This window comes from Pygoscelis adeliae, unplaced genomic scaffold (assembly GCF_000699105.1).
Source record: "Pygoscelis adeliae isolate BGI_AS28 unplaced genomic scaffold, ASM69910v1 Scaffold86, whole genome shotgun sequence".
NCBI classification, from domain to species: domain Eukaryota; kingdom Metazoa; phylum Chordata; class Aves; order Sphenisciformes; family Spheniscidae; genus Pygoscelis; species Pygoscelis adeliae.
The window spans coordinates 2,392,024-2,413,583 of NW_008824930.1; the positions used below are offsets into that span (position 1 = coordinate 2,392,024).

The window sequence follows — 21,560 nt, forward strand, 5'->3', positions numbered from 1 at the left end:
GGTTTTATGAGGAAGATTATGTTCAAGTGTAAGACAGCAATCTGCAGTCCTTGTCAAAGCATGATTTGGCTGATTTATTCTAATAAATATACCTATATGTCTGGTTGGTCCAGGTCTTTGTTGTGTTTTGATTTTGGGGTTTTGTTGTTGTTTTTTGTTGTGTTTTGGTTTTTTGCCTTTTTTTTTTTTAATAGGACCCTAGGCATAATCAGGAGTTTTCAGTCAGCTCTAGTCAGAAGTTGAGAGGAAGCAGCATCAAGTGAACTGTCAGTGGCGTGGCAATGTTTTATCCAGTGCAGGGAGCCAACAGTAATGTTGAAGTGTTCCTGATTGAAGGCTAACTTCTGATTTTGAGAGGAGCTAAAATTATTATTTCTTTTTTCTTCCCTTCTGCTTCCTCCCTCTTTTTTTTAACGTGAATGAGGTGCTAATTTCTCAGCAGCGTTCAAAGAGATGTTAAAATAAGCTGTGTGTAGAATAGAAAAGATGTTCCAGAGTCAGTGGGCCGTGGGCTCACAAATTATTCACTTTAAAATTCATGTGAAATGAAGGCTTGTTTTTTTGGCACTTTTTGTTACCACTACAGAAATACTAGATAGTCAAAACTCAGCCGACTAATAATCCTCCCCAAATTCTGATATACTGACATTTGTGCTACACATACACACGTCGACTTGCACCCACTATTGTAAAATTGATTATTGCTCTTTTCTTGTGAAGCCTGTCCAGTTCCCTTTCTACTTACCTTTTTTTTTTTTCTTTTTCCCCTCTCCCCATGATCATCTTTGTATCCTTGAGACCATTTAGTTAAAGTGTCAAGACTCCAAATTTTGACATAACTGATTCACTTGCGGGCACAGATTTTCAGCTTAGAAGCACTGGATGCAGAACAATAGTATGGTTTTACTTCCCTATGCATTTTTGTATGAAATTCTAAGCCAGCTTCTCCTGTTTTAACTATGATTGATGTCTGCTTTTTTGCAGTAGTCTACGTTCAAAAAGCATGAAAGGTGTATGGCAAGATTTAATTAGTAAAATCTTCTTCCGCAGATAAGTTTTTTTTTTTTCTCCATCTGCAGACTGCATCTGAGTAAAGTACTCAAGTCACCCTGGTGTAAGAGACGCACAGGAAAGAGTCTTCCAAACCTTGTTTGAATACACCTATCATTTCCTTACCACTACCAGTTACCACCTCCTTTAAGGCCGTAAAAAAAGTTCCTGTATTTGAACTGGTTATACACTTTACTGTACATGTAATGTGCTGTAAATGAATGGCTGTAATACATCAAACTAAAGGTCCATGTCTTACATTATCTTGTGACCTTTGCCAGATGCGCAAAGAAAAGGGGCTGTATGCATAAGAAGTTACCTTTAACCTCCCAGTTGTCTGGGCTTATTTGATGTCCGTAACTGAAGGATGCATCAAAACCAGTGTTTAATAGTCACTGATGGACTTCTCTTCCCTTAATTAGGCTAGCTACTTTTTGGACCCATTTATGCTCTTGGAATGTATGCCAGATCCTGTGGCAATGAGTTATGCAATTTAATTGCTCCTTAGATGAAAAGTACTTTTGCTTTTTCATTTTAAGTGTGTTGTCTGATGCTTAAATGTGATAGCATCCACTGTACTTAATGAGTAATCTATCTTAATTTTCTCTACCTTTAATGATTTGTATACCTCTGTTAATCTCCCTCCATCCATGTGTGTCTGTCTTCCCCCTCCACAGTGCAATAAACTCCAGTTTGTATGAAATTCAGTCCATACCTCCACTCACTTCTTCTGTTGCTGTATTTATTATCAGTAGTACTCATTTCTGCAGTAGTCTCTTAAATTTAACCTTTGACTTTTCTATGATGTGTCACTTCATATGCTTTCTAAAAATACGGTGTTCGTTTTTTCTGAAGATTATGTAGAGAAGGTTTCTCAACAGGAAGACTAGGAAAGTGATGGGATGTGTTGTTGGGGAAGATGATAAACTCTCCACTACGGAGAGTCTTTCAGCATTTTCGAGAAGAATGCCTATTAAAGACTGGAGTATAGCTGATTGCACCTTGGGGCACAGAGGGATGGACTAGAGGATTTGTTAAAGCTCTTACCAGGCTGATCTTTTCCTCTGGGATTTGGGGAGTGTGTGCTAGTGGAGAAATTCTGAGGAAGGGTTAATCTGTTTCAAAACTCTTTGTTGAATTTGTCACCGTGAAGGCTCCTTTGTCAATTTAGGAAACTGCCATAAGCAGCTTCAAGGGAGAACTCGTCCTCTTTCTGCCTAACCTTCTGTTTTCTAACTGGTGGCTGCCCCTTGGGACCAACATTTTCAAAACCTTCACGTTACTACTTTCTTCCCTCCAAGCATTGTTTAGAAGTAAGCAGAGAGTTGGGAAAGGCAGTAGTTAGTACAGCACGCCTATTTGCTGCGATTTTACTCCAAAGGGCAGTTATTATCTACCAAGATAAATATTTATATTATATTTCAGCTCTATGTGGAAGAGACATTTTAGCGATAAGGCATGTGTCTGCTGTTAAGGTTTAAGAATTGCAACCCCTTTTGAAGCAGCATCTAGGTTGTGATCATTTTTAAGTACAGGCAGTTCACCATCCAGCTTACAGAAAGAGAAATCTGATGTGCCTGGGCCTGTGTTACGCGGAAGATACTCCTGGAATTCATAAACAATGCTTCACATGTGAGATAAAGTTTTCATTAAAATGGGAAACTTCTGTTTCAGCCATCTGCAGCTGGGTGTGGCTCTCTGGGTTGATGAAGTAGTTGTTGTTCAAGGAGTGCCTTAAGGCTCTTCAGCCTTGCCCCTTCAACACGTGTGAGCTGCGACCATGGAAGTCAAGACACCAGAGCACAGATCAGAGTGTGTTCTGGGCCAGCGTGGCCTGGCCAGTGATCTGGAGCGTTGAGTAGTGCGCTCCCCACCGGAAAGGGTACGCTTATGTTAGTCGCTGCAGGCTTTCCCAGGGAAACTGGGGAGGAGTACTCTACCTCTCTGTGCAATTAAGAAGCTGAAGGTTAAGGAAGGGCTAAGATGCACATAAGTCAAAATCAAGGAGCAGCATGGATTGAATTCCTTACATAAACAGATCACAATAAATGAAGGGGGAACTCCCCCCAGATATATGAAAGCCGCACTGAGTCATGTAATCTGTCCTGGGCTTGCCTGGTAATTTACTTGAGACCCTGGAGGAGAGCTCTTGATTTTCTGCTCCTCAGTTGAGTTTTAGGGCCGGGCTCGGGTTTAACTTTTGTGGATATTATAATGTTAATTAGAGGTGTGATACTATATTTATGGCAAAGAAAAGCACATTTCCATAGCCTTAATTTATCTTGGCAAGCAGTGGTTTTACCTGTTGTAATTGAGGTTGGGAGAAGATGGAAGGGCAGAAGGGAAAAGAGAAAGGTGTAGCTTATATGGTGAAGAATTTTTTTTTTTTTAATAGTCGGTGGTGCAGACTTATCAGGAGACCTGATGTGGTGACATAAGCAAAGCTTCTTTAGTGTAGACTTGGTTTCAATCTGTTTTCTCCCGAGCTTAACATCCTTCTATGCTTTCTTGATGAGTCTGTTTTGAGAACCATTCTAAGGCATGAAAACCCAAGGTTAGGCTCAAAAAGAGCACCCAAATTATAGTAAATGTTTGGAATCAGTCCTGTTTTGAATTAATGAGAAAGATCTAGATGCAGGCTGCAAGTTCTAAGGCTTAAGAGTTGTTGAACACCTCTCTCTTCTCTGGGCCATAGCTCTCTCAGCACATCAGGTACCATACTTCTCCCATTCTGTTTTCTGCTGTGACCCAGGGACTGTTGATCTGCCTGTGTTAATCCTGTGACATACTGGGACAATAGTTGCCTCTGACACTCAGCCATAGCCGACTTCTAAACCTTCCTCTGTTGCTGCTGTTTCACAAATGGTAATCCACTTGACACGTAAATTTTGGATACCTCACTTCTGTAAGAATGGAGAGAAATTTTCTCCTTCTGTGCCTGGTCACTTTCCACTCTCCTGCTGGATGTGTCGATTTGATGCTAAGCGTCCCTACCAGCAGCTGGGACTTTCTTACCTCTAATATTCGTCCATTTCGACAGTCTTCTGGCCTTGACTGTAGTGATTTTTCCAATGTTGAAATAGGCCAGTTTGCACATAATTAGACAGTTGATTTAGGCTGATCTTTATTCTAGTTGTGAGTATAAAATACTAATTCCAAGGAAGAATAAATAGGCTCCCAAGTTCTGGATCAAGGAAACATTTGAATGAATTTATTCACAGTTAAATGAAAAAGGATCTAGAAATATAAAAAAAACTTTAGTAAGATTATATTCTACTAACTTTAAAAAAAGAAGAAAGAAAAATATATTCCAAGGGCCTTTTTTGTCTTTTTGTTTTCATGAGTTGAGTGGCTTTAAAATATACTGACTGAATTTTCTTTCATTTAATCCTGTGAAACTAACTTCTTCCTCTACAGAACACATACACCAATGCAGATAAGCTCCTAGAAGCAGCTGAACAGCTCGCTCAGACTGGGGAGTGTGACCCGGAGGAAATTTATCAAGCTGCCCATCAGCTCGAAGACCGGATACAGGATTTTGTTAGGCGCGTGGAGCAACGCAAGATCCTGCTGGACATGTCTGTGTCCTTTCACACTCATGTTAAAGAGGTAAAACTGCTGCTAAGTCACGGTCATAACTTTAAGTCTCAAACCCGATATTGTCCAATGTTGCTTTCATTGTAAGAACCTTGCCATAGCAAGTCATGAACCCCTATTGCACGGTGAGTTTTGGTTTGCAATTCACTGTGGATTGGGGGCTGGGGTAGGGTGGTTGTTTTGTTTATGGATTTATTTATTTATTTGTTCTATTTTCTTTCTTTCACAAGCAGCTTCTACCTCCTTTGTTGTGCAAGTACACAGGCTTGTTCAGTCACGGGGAACGGGGGAGGGTCAGATCAGGGAACTGATACAGCTAAGAGAGACAGCATTGCCGGGGGAGATACTGTGCACTTCTGTTGATTTTGGGGTTTTTTTTGTTGGTTTTGTGGGGGTTTTTTTAATCCAACCAACCAGCTCTCCAGTGTAGTTAACTGAGTTGTCAGACACATGGTTAGACTGACACGGTTCAGGAGACTGAAATGCATGGCAGAAGCACAAGGCTACTTAAGGCAACCCTGCTGCCCAGAGAGACTTTGTTTTCTTTCTGTTTTACACCTTGCATTTTGATCTTGTGTATTGATGGTTCTTCACAACCTAAAGAGCTTATCTGATAATGACAATGATTTACCTTATGTTTGCAATTTTTAGTCTCCTTCAAAGGTTAAACTGATACACCAGGAAAAAGAAAATTCAGCCAAACACACTTAATTTTCAGCAAGATCGGTTTTCTGCTCCAATTCAGAACACAGATCATACGAGTTTATAAGCTCATGGGAGAGGGTGAAATAGGCTAGAGCAAGAATAAGGACTTCAGTAAGGGGTTTTGGTTAAAGGTAGTGGCAAATTTTGACAACTGTAGATTACTTGTTTTCTGTTTAGAGCTCGTTAAATGTTCTCGCTGCTCAAACTAGGTGAAAATATTAAAGGCTTCTGGATCACAGCATGTCAGAGAATGTCTTCCTTCCCTTCACCCTACATCACAAAATGGTCTGTTCAGTGGAGAAGTATAGTATTCAAAGTAGCTTCTTCAGCAAAACCTTTTTAGAGGGTAAGGGTGGAAGTTTTTTGTATGTGAAACATCTGCTTTGCACTTGAAACAAACACACCAGGCAATTGGTCTTTGAAGGAGGTGAGGATTGAATTACTTCTTTAGCTCTAGACCTGAGTACATAGCTCCCCCATCAGTTTTCTGTTAGATGCTTCGTTGCTGATACTCTCCCAGGACTCTGCATGTTTAAACAAAACATAAATGCTGTATCGTAAGCTATTCTATGGGGCAACTTTTTTGTTTCACTTTTCTCAAGCACATAGTGCTGTTCCATTACCTGTTTTGAAGCACAGGAACAGTCAGCTGCTGAAACATGTTCATTGTTCCTATAGACTTCTTCATTACATGTTTTTCTTAGCATCAAGAAGAGCAGCTGGAACGGTATTTAAATGGATAGAGTTGGTTGTAGTGATGAAAGACGGATACTGTAAAAGGATTTGCAAGGAAAGGGTTTTAAAAAAATCCCAAAAAACAAAAGGCAGACTGATCTGTGAGTCACTATTGAGTAATTTTGAGAGGCTGATCCAGATGTGCTGGAATGTTGCCACTGCTCCCCTAGATAATAATGTTTTATTGAAAAAAAAGATATTCTGTATCTTGATTTATTTCTTTGGGAAAATGGATGTTATTGTGACCCTGTAAGTGCACACGGCTGTTACTATGGCACCCTCTTTGCAGCCTGGACTTTGGGGGAAAGGTACTGTGGCTGATGCACACATGTTGATTTTTTTGTTTTCTCATGTGGCTGACATCTATACCTAATAAAGCAAGGAAAATTAAAAAGAGTACTTATTTATGTAAGCAAGACTATCTTCTTATTTATTTGCATTCTACTTAAAAATATAGGTGAGAGAGTGAGGCAGGTGGTTCATGTTTAGTAGACTAGTCCTTTGGTTATGGTGCGAAGAAATAGCAAGCTCAAAGCTGTCTTGTGCTTTCTCTATTCTGATCTGTTTTCAAGAGCATGTTGTTTGTTATCAAACATGCGTGTGGAGTGTTGAGAAGGCATCACAAAGCAGATGGAAGATAAAAATGCCCTAAACCTGAAAGTCATCCATGCTTTGTTGGCAGGAGAATTGCATTTCTCCTGCAGGATGTGGAAAGTCGCTGAATAAATTAGTGCATACCTGTAAGCACATAACCTTTCTGCTGTATGGTGGAGTGAAGAAATCAATGTGCATTCTTCGCTGGTGAAGAGAGGAGTTCAAGTAGTAGGATAATATGCTAGTTGTTGCACCAGAAAGAGATGTTTCAGTTGTTTAAAAAAAAACAAAACCCAAAAAACCCACAAAAACCCCTTCCAAACAAATCAAAACAAAATACCACCAACATGTTTTGCCCTTCAAGTATTCAGGGTGAATTTTGTTTCTTGTATCTTTTTTGTGTTTTTCTGGTCTAAAAAATAGGCATGAAGAATAAAAACCCTGTTTGTGTGTGACAGTTTGGAGGGAGCCACAGAGCTGAGAAAAGTTGGTGAGCTAGTCGTTGGCTGTTTTGAGGCTTTGAAATCTGGCTCCGATATCCATCCAATCCCTTGATTTTCTGAAGTAGGATGTTTTGTTGTGTTTTATTCTTTTCCCCAGAAATACTTCATGTTGAATGAATGCACCTCATCTGCATGAGAGCATTCCAATACTACTTCTCCCCTGTAGCTTCACATAACCTTTATACTTGACACAGAATTTGCCTGCAACTTTTCCCAGCTTCCCTGGGAAACATCAGCCCTGCAGTGTCTGCAAAGTACTGTTACTCTGTTCACGCATAGTAAATCAGCACAGTTTCTGCTTTTAGAAGCAGCGTGCTTGCCACAAAAGCAATAGATCGGCTTGACGTGTCTTGGAAGTAACAGACTTTTGCTATACCTGTGGACAAAGCAGCTGTGTAGTATGTGTGCAGCAGCCTGTTACGATGCACATTGGAAATGCTGGTTGTCTCTAACATTTCCAGAAGTTCTGTAGCCAGGTGGTTACAAGCTGGTAGAGCTCCCTGTGGCTTACAAACATCAGAAAACAACATAAAAGTTTTCAGACTCCTCATAGACTAACCTTAATAGACCACATTTCTCATTGGGGAAAAAAAGGATGTATTCAGGGAAGCCAGAAATATGATGTTATGTAATGGTATTGCCATTACTCACTTTGCTTAATGGTGATCCAAGAAAATCAGTTGCTTGCTGTATATGTAAATTGTGATTCCATGCTGTTATGTTACTACTAGTTTTTAAGCTTGCAAGGTTGTGAATATTGACACTTAGCTCCCATGCAAACAGCGAGAAATTTCAATCTATAAGCCAAATTTTTCAGTAAGTGATGTACTGAAGTTAAGTTGTGCACTGGCAAGCTTTAAAAGTGTTTGGGACCATAAATATCCCTATCAGAATCTTTGCATTGAAAGTACTGTGTCCTGGCGGGTTCCCAGCCTGAGGATGGATAAAATGCAACTGAGCATCTGAGCAGGTTGACCATTGCAAGTTGGTGAATCCCTTATGGCTTTTGTGCCTTCTGACATTTAACAACATGAGGAGGGACAAGGGGAGAAAAAAAATTGCACAGATAAAAGATACGTTTCCGAAACAAACGGTTATCATAAAAGGTTGTGTGCAGAACATAGGAGCAAGAGTCACAGTAGTCTTTGCTGTGAAATCTGTCACCCAGTAGAGATGAACAGGATTTTGGTGTGAATTCAAATTCTTCCATACACATATGTACAGAGACACATGCACACACACTCTCTCTGAAATGGTTCCCTCAGCATCTGTGAGTGGGAAGACTGAAATCCTGGCCAAACCAGGTGTTTGTAGTAGTGCCAAAGTAGAGCAAGAGAGATTTTCCTAACTGGAGTCAAGTGTGGGAATACAGATCAGAGCTGAATGTATGTGGAAGAGAATGATCTCTTAAGAGCCTGTTGGCTTTTTGCATATAACCTTTTGTGTGTATTCTGACAAGTTGACTATAAAATAGCTCAGAGCGCTTTTTATGTATACACAATATGCTTAATGGTGTTACTAGATGTCTCTCTTCTTTTTTTCATCTACTCAAACTAAACTTTACACCAGAATAAACTGAGGTTGAAACAAAGAAAAAGGAAGTGGAATTGGCTAAGATTTCAAATGCAAAACTTCGCTCTTCCTGAACAAAGGTAACGAAACAGTAGTGTGTGCAAGCTGTTGAAGGAAGGTGGCATCGTTTTGAGGGTGCCAGTGCATGGGAAGGCTTGAGGAGGCCTTGCTCTGGCCATAATGCTGCTGATTCATTCATATCTACTTGTGAGGCATGTGTATTTGATTCAAAAAAGCTTGTTGATAATGGTCTCGCTTTGTCTCACAACTCGCTGACAGAAATATGCCCTCCTTTGCATTTTCCAGTATGGAAGGGTGTCCGTCCATGCAGCGTTTCATTTGTTTCATCCCAGGGTGGACCCTGGGGTGACAGTCCTGCTCTTCTGGTTGCCTGTCATTCCTGAGTATTTGAGTCTTCTGTGCTGGGTGGTCCACAGCTTAAATGTGGATGTCATAATAAGGCTGCTCTCTCCTCTGTGTGCCCTTTCCAGGCAGCAGAGCGGCTTTTGGATGCCCCCATCGAAGTGTGAGGGCTCTGTCCCTTGGGCTTTTGTGCGTGTCTAATATTTTTGTCGTGTCATTATAGCACAGCAATGCTCAGTGTGATGGGTCTGGCAAAATATATGAAGTGCAGTCTCTGGTCAGTACTTTGATATGCCGGTCATCTTGAATCTGAGAGTTGAGGAGGACAATTTTTAAATCTGAAATGAGAGAAACACATTCAGTGGCAGCACACTGAAGTGTGTTGTGGTTTACTGGTTTGGTAGGACTGGAGTCCAGTTACCCAGCACAGATTTTCTCTCGTGAGTTCTTCTATACTAGTAGCTACTTTGCTTGAAAACAGTGACCAAATTTAAGTCCAAACTTTACTGAAATAGCACTAAGTGCTTGAGAGAAGTGAGGCAGAAGTAGGCCTTTAAGCTGTGTGAAGCTATGGTATAGACATTTTTTCTTGTTCAGTTAAGAAATGGGATGAATGCTAACAGGGTACTAGTAGTTGATGTAGTTTTAGGAAGATGTGAGAAACTTGGTTTTGCTTTAAGGATGAATTTATTCTGAATAGGAAATTGATTCCATTATAATTGTAGAATAGGGATATTTGAAGCTTTTTAAGATAGTTAAGTCTAATTTTTAAAAAATATGCATGTATTTAGTATCTTAAATGTCACTGAAAGACCCTGGAAGACAAACTCCTGGGGATTTAACATCTTACGTTTTTTGTTTTTAAAAAGATGCAGTTTTTGTCCACTGCATGTCCTGAAAGCCAAAGCTTACAGGCAGACACGCAAACATCAGCGCCCTTCTATGCCCAGATATACTTGCCAGGGAATACTATTGCAACATTTAGCCCTGTACGAATAATAGCTTCTTCAACAGCTGTGCCTGTGGTGATACACATACTGCAACACTGTGCTGGGGGGCAGGGGCAGAAAAGGGGAATTGGCAGTTTTTAAATGCAGAGACTGTGTGCCTGCCTTTGCCTTACCCTGCTGAAAAGGCTGGCTGAATATCCAAAAGCCATTATTATAAAAATGAAAAATAAAATAAATTGCAAAAGAGAGTGACAGATATTTTACCCTAATAAAATAACTCTGTGCACTTGGGAAGGTATTTACTCAAAAATAATTGTTCTCTGATTATATTTGGCAACATGCTGTACGGTCTTATTTAGTTGCAGTCTTTCAGGAGATTGCAGGGATGGGACTTAAATGGATAGAGGCCCATGATGGAAACACTGAAACTTCCAGGATGTTGCAGACAATTAAAATAATACCATCTCAGTGACTAATGGCATGCTCCCAAGAACTTAGGAAAGAGGTAGCACAGGATACAGGCTCATTCAAGCAGATGTTTCTTAGTCTGTGCTATATTTAGATCAAGAAAAAAAAAATCTGCTGGGTGAAACATTTGCCTGTCAGGGATTCAGAATTTGATTTCCCTCTCCAATTTTAATTCTGATAAGATGTGAAGAGCAGATGAAAAGAGCAGAAGAGCCTCCTTCTGTGACTGGATTGAGTTATTTATATGGTTTTCTCACTGTACGTTAGAGATGTCTTGCCACTGGATAAAGTTCTTACTGAGGTCACAGGACTCGGTGGTTTGTTTAGGGATCTTCATGCTGCTTGTTTTACAGAGAACAGAAAAAAACATGCCTGGAAGTTGCTCGAAAGTTCACACTGAGAGAACGTTAATAGTTTTTTAATGACGAGTTTGTTTGGTTTTTTTCCCCCACTGGATTTTTGTTGCCAAGCTCTCTTTTATGGAATAATGCATTACCTCAGAAAATCATTGCACTGTAAAATCTGTAGTTCTGCACTGCTGAACGTGTATGGGTAAGCTCCAGTCTCTGTTCACCCCCCACTGTAAACTGGTTGCTTTCTTTTGGCTTTGCTGTGCAATGTTGTACTGTCTTCATCCTTTGTTTTGTATCCGAAAACAAGGTAATTCATGTAATTTCCAGTATATCCAGTGCTCATTCTGGTTTTAAAGCTCTATACAAGCCAGCTGGCTATAGCCATCCATTATGAATTAAGCTCCTCGCAGTAAATTGCATTAATTTCTATCCAGCTTTAATAACCTGGCAGTTTTGTTCATCTGTGTTGGCTTTATTCTAACTTTTGTGTATAAATATCAAGATTATTTTGAGGGGAAGCTGTTTGTCAGAAACCTACTTAGCGGAAAAGTGTAAAAAGCTTATTTGGTAATGTATTAGAGTAACTTTTGCTATGGAAGTGTCACAGAGCTGTTTAGTCACTTCAGAAATGGCTTAAATTGTTCCACTTTCAACAGTGTATGAATCACAGCTAGACAAGTAATGCATACTAATTACTATCCTTCTCTTTCTGCACATTTGTAAAATGTTTTTCCTGCGCAAGCAGTGGGCAATTCAGCTAATGAAGCAGGCAAACGCAGTGTATTTTTGAGCCCTTTGGTACCTTAGGGGCAAGATACCATGTTTACAGTCATGCCGTGCTGACCAGGCACTAAGCCAGTCGGCGTTAACACTCTGTTGTGCTAGTGCCCATGTCTTTCTGCTCTAGGCAGGTGGTGTTGCGTTGAACTGGCTGCGCAGAAGGAAAAGTCTGCTTGGTCTGTGTTGGCTTGGTCTCCAGCATCCAGGGCAAGCTTTAAGGGAAGCATTCGCATGCACAGTACATCACCAGCCCAACACTTAAAGTTTTGTTGCTCCTGCCAGGTCCTCTCCACCCAGTTACAGAAATGGCTTGATGCATATGTGAAGAATAAGAAATGCAGAGGTGAGGTGTCCCTTGTACAGGTGTGACACAACCCAGCTGCAAAAGACATATTGGAAAAAATTGAAGTGGTTCTTAGACCTGCCTTCAGCCACAGTGCAGGTGCTTGTACGGGAGCCAAGGGGCAAACTTGATATAGTCCAAGAGACTCAAAATGGCTTTAATTCCAGTTTGTCTGTAATAAATGTCTCTGAAAATTGGGCCTTTTATAGAGAGTGCAATAAGTGTGAGGTGGAGCTCTTCCAGCTAGCACCAAAAGCATGAGATCTGCAGTCAACAACAAAGTGTTACTCTCAGATGAATGTATTTGCACAGTTGCAAGCTGCACTGGATGTGTGAACACACCAGCTCACTTGGAAGGTCTCTGACACGGTGTCCTATTATTACGGTTCAGACATAAGCTTCATAAGCTAGGAGAGGAATAAAAAGATGACCGCTGGGCGTTGAAAACTGAGTAAAGTTTTCAGGTTGTATTGTCAGGCTTCTTGCTCCGAAGTTTCGTTTGCCTCGAAGTGAAATTTGTATTTCTAAGTATGCATTTGGGGAAAAAAAAATTTTGGATGCTGCATTGGGTTATGCTGGAATGAATGTTGACGAGTGCTTTTGACCCACTTGCTAAGTTCTGTTGATTTGTGCTCCTTTTAATGAGAAAGACTGCTGTGGCTTGAGCTTGTGGTGTTTACGAGTACGGAGTTGCATTCAGATCTGTGACAGGCATTGTGTTTGAAGCATATGAGTAGTCAGAATAACACAGTGTGTATGAATAGGCAGTTCCGTTTTTCGGGGGTGGGTAGTAGATTTGTAGAAAAGAGTCTGGTTAAATCTTATTAATTCTTCCCGATTTGTGAAAATTTAGCCTATAGCTTGGTTAACTCAAAACCTACCTCAGGAGGCATGTAAGGCTCTAAGACATAAAAACTAGCATTTTGTTTTAAAGTAAAGCTTCAAAGGAACCAATTAATCAAGATCTAGAATCCTTCACTGAATTTTCTATTTTAATGTAGCTCCATTGGTAGTTAGGAAACCTTTATGATCAGAACATTATAGAAACAGCAGCATGAAATGCATATTTCTGTAGAAAATGTTAAGCAAAGAAATAAAACGTTTATTTTTCTGCCTTTTGAAATTAAGCTGGTTTGATTTGCTTACTGTCTGTATTTTAACTACGTTAACCTTTTAATTAGGTTCAAAGTTAATAAAGCCTATTTGTATCTAAAATGTATAAAGGCAGAGATTAAAATGTCGTCAAAAGATCTTAATACTTTCAATCAGAACAGAGTTATTCTTTCAGGATAAAAACCAAACTCTAATCCTTGTTCTTGGAATCGCAGGGTTTGGGATGTGATGGTAAAATAGAGAGGAGGGACCCGCTCTGAATGCTTCCTGTGGGAGCAGCCGTTTTGTTGTGCTGTTAGCGCTGCTCGCAGGAGTGCTGCAGCAGGCGGTTGTGCTCCCTCTCTTCAAGAGGTGCTTTTATCAGTTGCGCAATAGATGGCTGATGGTTTGTTGATGAATAATTTTCATGCGGAGCTTAGGATGCAGCAGCTTGCCTCATGAAATTGTGGAGAAGAACACAGCAGGCTTTCAAGTGACCAGTAGTGATACCTAGCTAGCATATACCTATGGATTCTTCCATAAGCTGCAATGCATGTGGAGTTCTGAACAGGAATATGTGCACGTGTTAAGGGGGGGGGAACGTTGAGTTAATGGGTGGAATTACTTGTGATGATTTTTGTTGTAATAGTGCAAAATTGAGATCAAGAGGGTAAACACCACAGCTGTAGAGATCATGATAGAAAAATAACTTCTCACATCTGATTTTTCTCTGTATTTTGTTTTCTGAAATGCCATTTTCTTTTTCCTTTTTTTGAAGGCCACTGAAAAGTGTTATGTTATCTGTGTGCATGTGTCAGCCTGGCAGTGTAAACTTGATGGTGGCTACAATACATCTCCCTTCCTTCCTTCCTTCCTTCCTCCCTTCTCTCAGGGAGTGTTACCATAGCATTTCCCTCCCAGGGACTCTCTCGCAGAGCTGCAGATGGGATTCTCGCTATGAACTCTGTGCTGCTCAATCGGATACGCTCAGTACTGTAGAAGGAAAATGGGAAAGAAAGGGTGACTTAGCAACACGGATAAAGCTTTCCTGGTATTTCCAAGAAGCAAAAACCTTATTTGAAACAAAGGCTCGTTTTGATTAAATTGAGAATGGGATTTTTCTATGAAGAGAAACAAATCCTGTTTCTCCCCCCCACCTCAGTCTGTTTTCTCTTGTCCAGGGAGATTGATAGGGAATAGTGACTGCCTGATCCTGGGGCTTACGTTTCTTTTTTTTTTTTCCCCTCTCTGCTTTAGCTGTGGACATGGCTTGAAGAGTTACAGAAAGAACTGCTTGATGATGTCTATGCTGAGTCTGTGGAGGCTGTCCAAGACCTGATTAAACGTTTTGGTCAACAACAACAGACCACTCTGCAGGTTACAGTCAATGTCATCAAAGAAGGCGAAGATCTTATACAGCAACTAAGGTAAAACAATTTTTTATTTAAATCTCTTCTGGTGTACGTCTGATATTCTGTGAAGCTCTTTCTGTTCTGAGGGTAGAGATGATGACTGCAAGATATGACCTATAAATAAAACTTGTAAATATTAGGACTACAATGATGTTTCATGCTGTACTGATGGTCTCTAACCCTCTGTTTACAGGAAGCTCAACTTATAAACACTAACTACCTCCACAAGAAGGAGATTTTGTTTACGTAAGATACCTTTGTAATAGGAGCAATTGTATGTCTTTGTAGTCTGACATGCAGGGCTCCACAGCATTTTGAGTTCTGAGCAGCAGCCTTTTTATAAAGAGTCATTTGGAATTGTTTTGCAGACTGATAAGTAATGTTATTGTAAGTTTGCAGTCAGTAACAATCTAAATAAATTTGGGCCCCAGTTGCACTGGTACATGTCCCCTTTGCTGCAGGAGCTGATATTATCATATCTGAATTTGCAGGTTTTATACTAAAGTGAAAGATGAAGTGGGGTTTTTTTTTATTGTTATCTAATTTTGATTTTTTTCATTGCCAGGAAGGTTCAGTAAAGTAAATAGTTATCATATGCCACTTCCTTTTCACAATATAAGGGTTTGTCTCTGGTTTTAAATTTTATTCTTCCTGTAAACAGAATGTCCTTAAGTGTTGAATTAGTCAAAAAATGAAAGTAATCTAATTTCCTAAGGCTTTTTCAAGTACTAAAACATAATTTGGGCTTTTATTTACAAAGACGTACAGACTTAGCTTTCATGTAATATGACTTGCACTGACCTTATCTGAAACAGTCTTACAGTTTGTGGTCATGTATAGCATCCAAATTGTATGGGGTTTTTTTCAATAATACTCTTTTTTTCTTTTTTTCTCTTTTTTCCCCCCTTTTCCCCTTCTCTCTGCTTTGAATAGGGATTCTGCCATTTCTAGTAACAAGACCCCCCATAACAGCTCGATCAACCACATAGAGACAGTCCTGCAGCAGCTGGATGAGGCCCAATCTCAGATGGAGGAGCTTTTTCAAGAACGCAAGATCAAGCTTGAGCTGTTTCTGCAGCTCCGCATATTTGAAAGAGATGCAATAGATGTGAGTGTCTGCTCTTGGAGTTGCAATGCACTTACTTATTCTCTCGTGTAGGAATGTTTATGCTGAGATGGTTGTGTACTTGCATTGGCACGTGGCTCAAGTGACTGGTAGACTTAGTTCTTACCTGAACTAAGTCTTTTGTCTTGTATGTGAAAGTGTCAGGAGAGTGCAGAGCTGAGCTTTTTGATATTAACTCCAGCTCTGATTGGCTCCCAGTGTGTCTTTAAGCAAGTGTCTTGTAAAACCATAGTGTACCAGTTGCTTCATCTGGTAAGTTTGGTTTGAAGGTCAAGCTACCTTGATATAACTAGTATGCTTACAGTTAATATGAATAAGACTTGCAAGATTGTTTAGTACAAACCCTCTAAACTGTTGCTTTGTAGTAACACCCCTCTTTTCTCTCTTTGCCAATTCAGCAGTCTTTTTTCAGTTGACAGCTACAAGTGGTGCTTGGAATTCTGTTTTAATTTTCAGGGCTGTTGTATGGGCTGTCTGTTATTTTTTTAAATAAGATTCTTTTCCACCTCTGAAAATAATGCAAAAGCAATTGTAGTGCCACACCCCTGCGAAACTTCAAGAAGTTTTGAGACTGTCCAAATTTTGGAGGAGGGTTACAGCTTATCAGCTGGAAAGTTTCTGTTTGTGTGCAGGGACATGCAACAAACAGACATGAAACTCCATATGGAGCTTAGGTTAATAGAATTGCATTATAAAGCTTCAGCTAAGTTGATCATATGACTTCTGTAAAACCACCAGCACTGTACACAGTGACTGAAACTGAGTTGGTGCCTCAGAGGTTCAGGGTTATCCATTGGTAAATGATCCTGTTTGAGTATATAAATGGCTTATCTCGAGACTCTGGAAACTGGGAGTTACAGTGATAATTTAACCCCTTTGCTTGTACATAGTAAAAGCTGCAACTGTTGGTTAGGTATGAACAGTGTAAGGGTAAAGAGGCAGTCAGCAGAAGTGATAGCTTCTTAGGTTTCTTTTTCTTAAAATTAGATATCATTGCTGAAGTCTGGTTTAGCTAAGCACATTGTTAGGAGCAGTGCAGGAATAGGCAGACACAGTTCCTTGATCCGTGCCCATAGAGGAAGTGAGAGTGTGCGCTCTACCATAATAACAACCCTTGTGTAAAGGAAGACTAAGAAGGTTCTTTATTTTGCAATTCACACTGAGGAGATGAAACTAGTCTGCCGGGAGTTTGCTGCTTTGATTATGTGAGAGTAGCTGTCTTGAATATGCAAGGAAAAGGCTTGGCAGAATTGTGATTGTAATAATTAGTATATGTGGAGGAACATAGAAAGTATCCCCTTTTACAGGATTGTCAGCAATTTTACAATCTCCGCAGAAACGATCTGCAGTGCTCAAGGGGGTCTGTGTGATGTTCTCAGAACACTTTTATTTAGGAGATAGCAGCCGTGGGGGGCAAGGCATATACCAAGAAAATTAATGGAAGAATTAGGTTAAAGGTTTGAGTGAAGTTCATGATTAAGGTGATTGCTCTCTGCTGTAGGTTACCTAAACCAGTATTCTACAATAGCAGAAGGCTGGTTGCAGGAGCCTGCTTTGCCAGGTGTGTTCTAGTCCTTCAGTACAGGATAGCATCTGAATAGATAGTAGTACTTCTGTGTATGTTGTTTGGTGATGGCCATAGGATTTTGCAGTGGAAAGCCGCATATCCTAACTTGACAGGTCTTGCTTTTTCTGAAGCTGACACTTGGCATGCTTTACATTTTGGCACATAAAACAAATAGCAAAGTACCAATTACCTTGTTGAAAGAGTTGGTGTGTTTTGTTTATATGGCTTGGAAACAAAAATCATGCTTATTTAAGATTGCAAAGGAGCCCTCCAGGGAACAAAACGACCCTGGCTGCAGAGTGTCTTCAGCAAAATGTTGATTGTTTTGCTGTCTCTGTACCATGTCCTCTCTCTGCTTCCTCAGCAAAGCGTGCTTCTCTTTTCTCTCTCCCTGAAGGCAGACATCTGTTCAGAAACTTCCGGGAAGAAAATGCAGGGACTAGTTCCAGGTCAGTTGTTTGCAAGCAGAAGCTCAGCTGAAGTAACATGATAGTGAGGAGGAGCCAGATGCCAGCTAGGAACTTGCGGACCTTGTTTTGACCTCCTCCTTTGTCCTGGATTTTGTGTGACTGGCCCAGTCAATTAAGACTTGGCTGTAGGGGCAGTTCATTTAGGGGAGCATCCTGTGAGGACATTTTTTTCTGGAAGGCGAGTAGTGTTTCTAGCTTGTCTTACTGCTTGTAAAATAACACAGGCTAAAATGGGACAAAGGGTTCCCCTAGCATTGCAGGATCATACCGTGCAGCTGTGCTTCTGGGGGCAGTGGTGAGATTTGCTGGCAGGGTTAGTCCTCCTCTTCTTCTCCTTATTCTTCCCTTATTATTCGCTGACAAAATACTCTGTCTCTTTTAGTTGCTGCCTTTTATCCTGCAACTTTTCAGATTCTCCTGCTCTTCTGAAACTGTTGTAACTGCAGCACTGTCTGTGTTTTGCCCCTTGCTCTTGGCATATAAACTTGACCTTCTCTATCCTCGGTAGGCTTTTAAGTGCCATTGGTCCTGAGCTATTTGAAGGAGACTGTTGTGAATGCCTGTATTAACTAAAGGCAAGAAGGAGCAAAATGTGTGCAAGAGTCCCTTGCTAGGGTGATCAGTAGCCGTAAGGAAGATGTGTATGGACCTAGCCAGTGGGTAGGTAACACTGGTGGCAATGTATGCAGCCTGAAATGTGTGTCTCATCTGTGTCTGTGCATTTTTGCTTGTCTGTAACTTAAATGCCTCGAGGCCTATGTCAGGGCTCCACAGAAAGCATACCACACACTTTTCAACTCGCAGCTTTATCTCTACTCTATTTTTGGACCGTACTTACAAGATGCCTGTTAAGTCATACAGCTGAAAAGGCAAGGATGTAAAGTGCTGGATCAGAGAGACCTAACTCTTCTCCCTTTCCCATTTTACCTTTTTCTTTCTCCCCAGCACATAATATTTTCCAGGTTCTGGTTAGCACTCAGTTGGTACAAGGAATGCTAGTTAGACCCTTCTGAGAAGAGACTTGTGGTTCTTTATTTCTTTCCCACTCAGTGCGAAAGAGTCGGCATCCTTTCTGTGTTATACTCTGCCTTGTGTCCTGTCAGTGTTACCTTTACGTTTGTTAAAACCTAGGAATGTCAGGCAGCTCAGACTCTGCACTAGGAACTTCTTGAACACATGCTATGGTAAGTAGTTACCCTGTGTTTGATCTGGGTTGTCCATTTCCTGAGAGCGGTATTAATTTGTGATTCAGTTGCTTTAGATATCCATTAGTCATTCACCTTTGTTCTGTTTGTTTAATGCTAATTGTCTTGACAAAACTTTAAAAACAAAAAAGGAGCCTGCTCACTCTAAAAGTGTTGCTTGTAAAGCAGAACTTCAGGGGAAGCCCTGAAGAGTGTGGGTGAAGAATGCTTAATGCATGTTATTTTTGTTTTAACTCTGCCCTCAGTGCATTTCAGATTTGCGTGGTGGGTGCAATGGCTGAAATAGATCACCTTGAGCCATCCAGTTACTGCTGAAAAAGTGTAAGGATTACTGCCCTTGCTAGGAACCCCAGCTGTGACGTGCACTGACTTCTTCTCTTTTGAGTGAATGTGGGACCATGCTGGCATTACTTATTTATTTGAATCATGGGCTTTCTGATCTTTTGAAGGGGACAGGGAATGTCTTGCTCGTGTACAGTGTTTCAGACTACTTTAAACAATGTGTGGGCCATGATCTTAACCTCAAGGTTGGATGAAATAACATGGGAAGAAGTTACAATTCTTACTGTTGTTCGTTGTTGTTCTTTGGAGGCAGTATCACTGAAACCTCTTGGCTGAGGTGACACATGGTGTTGACTTCTTCAAACTACCTGTCATTCATATCAGGTACAGTGAATCTCAGTCTGAGAGAACACAGTGACTATAATCTACTTAAACCATTCCATTATTATAAAAATACTGACACTTAGCCACAGCAATCTCCCCTTGTGAGCTTATGGTGTTTATTACTTTATTTCCACTCAATTTGATAGTAAGAGAGGTAAGGTTTTGGCATCTGTTCTGAAGGAAGATGGACTGGCTTTGTTTTAAATGTGCCATGTTAAATCTCAATCCACTTTTTAGCGGTGTTTAGAAAGACAGTGAAATACGATGTTTTGATGGCGGAGTTTCACAACCTTTGTTAATGCTCAGATTTTTCAGTTTGACCAACTCTAACTACAGTTACTTCTTGAGGATAACTTACGAATGTTGTTAACTGAACTGGATGAAAATAAGACAGTAAGTCTGATTTGTGAGAACTGCCATAGTGCGGTGGGTGGTTTGAAGAAACAAATGTTGGGTGACCTCCGCTGCTTTTGGTAGTGAATGAACACAGTTTTGAAGACGAGCTGGAAGGAGCAGGTCTGAGGTCCTTGAGAGCAGAAAAGGGGGTTGGCTGGAAGTAAGTGGTTTCTCAGGCTGGACTGTCAGGAAGACTTGAAGTTTCTGCAAGATTTCAAGTCAGTTAAAACGAGATGAAGAGTAGAGAGAGGTAATGAGACGTGTTGGGCATGGACCAAGTAAAAGGGAAGTAAAGGGAAGTTGTGAAGGATTTTGTGGGAGGGGAAGCCTGTGTGTGTGTTGAGAGGGGAAACCACTCATAATGCATAAATAAATTGTGTGTGTAGTGTTTAGAGCACATGGAGGAGAGATGAAAGAAGCTTTAAGCAGTGGCTAAAGGCTTTGTCCTGTGTATCTTCCTGCATCACTTGCCCATCAGCTTTTCCGTTTTCCGTGTTACCCCTGAAACATGAGTTTCTGCCTGTTTGCACTTGGGTAGAGCTAGCTGATCAGGGTTAGGGATTGCAAATAGCTATGCTAATTGTTTGGTATCTCCCATCATGGCACGATGCAAAACTTGAATACTTAGTGAATCAAGTAGAATTTTTGCAGAACACCTTTAAAACAGGAAGTTAACTCACTGATGCCACAATTTTAAAAATAATTGCTTCATGCGTCCATTCTTCATGGTGCCATGTGAGCAGAATGGAAACAACCCTTCAAGAAAGATTATAGCTGACTACAGAAACTTTATACGGATGATTTAATTTTGCTTTCTCCTCAATTCTGTTTTTTCTACAAGGCTTGTTTTCCTGGAATTTCTCTCGTAGTTTGACTGTCTCAGTAAACTTCACAGCTCTGATTAACCACTTGGAAAGCATAGTGGCATATTCCTTTTGCTGACAACAAATGACTTTGGTTAAATATTTATGCAGCCAGCTACTTTGTTGCTAATGCCCGTTTAGTCAGATCCTCTTTTTGCTGTGTCTTGCTGCATAAGTAGGTGTTTTCCTGTCATTTAGCACCACTCACATCAGTTTGTCCTACTCTTGAAATCATAGAACTCTGGAGCTAAATCATACTTGGTTCTTTATCTATAGTTTTGCTTTCCCAATGAACTGCAGTAGTTTGTGGCAAAACTCTGCTGAAAATTCTGAAAAAGTTTTGATTACAGGCTTGAGGGGTAAGTGTGTCAGACTTGTTTGAAATAAGTTCCTGATGCATCAAACCTGTGCCGTAGGAACTCAACCCACTTTGATCAATGGGGATTCTAAGCATTGTCTGTTAGACTTAAAAACAGTTTTGTATCCTACTTAAAGGGAGTATTTTACGTTTCAGCCAGGTTCTGGAATATGATATTAAAAATGCATTTGTGTGGGCAGACAAGGAGGACGTACTGTTGTGGTACACGTGTTAGAAAATACTTCCTTAGCTACCCTTTTCTGGACATCTTATGGCTGAGAGTAAACTCCAGAATTGAAGTGTAAACTGAAGCGCGGCTGAATGATTTCAGCAAGTAAATTTAACTCTGATGTCACAGTAATATTGTAATAAAGTAATACTTTTTGAGTTTG

General features: G+C 40.4%; 1 protein-coding gene across 1 annotated transcript in view; it reads left to right on the forward strand.

Annotated features, from left to right (window-relative positions):
* TRIO (trio Rho guanine nucleotide exchange factor) overlaps nt 1-21,560 on the forward strand; it is a 183,943-nt gene that overhangs the window by 43,451 nt on the left and 118,932 nt on the right. Inside the window, exons 10-12 of the mRNA XM_009325001.1 lie at nt 4,468-4,659; nt 14,363-14,532; nt 15,451-15,625. Coding sequence (XP_009323276.1) covers nt 4,468-4,659; nt 14,363-14,532; nt 15,451-15,625 — 537 coding nt within the window. The remainder of the gene's footprint in view (nt 1-4,467; nt 4,660-14,362; nt 14,533-15,450; nt 15,626-21,560) is intronic.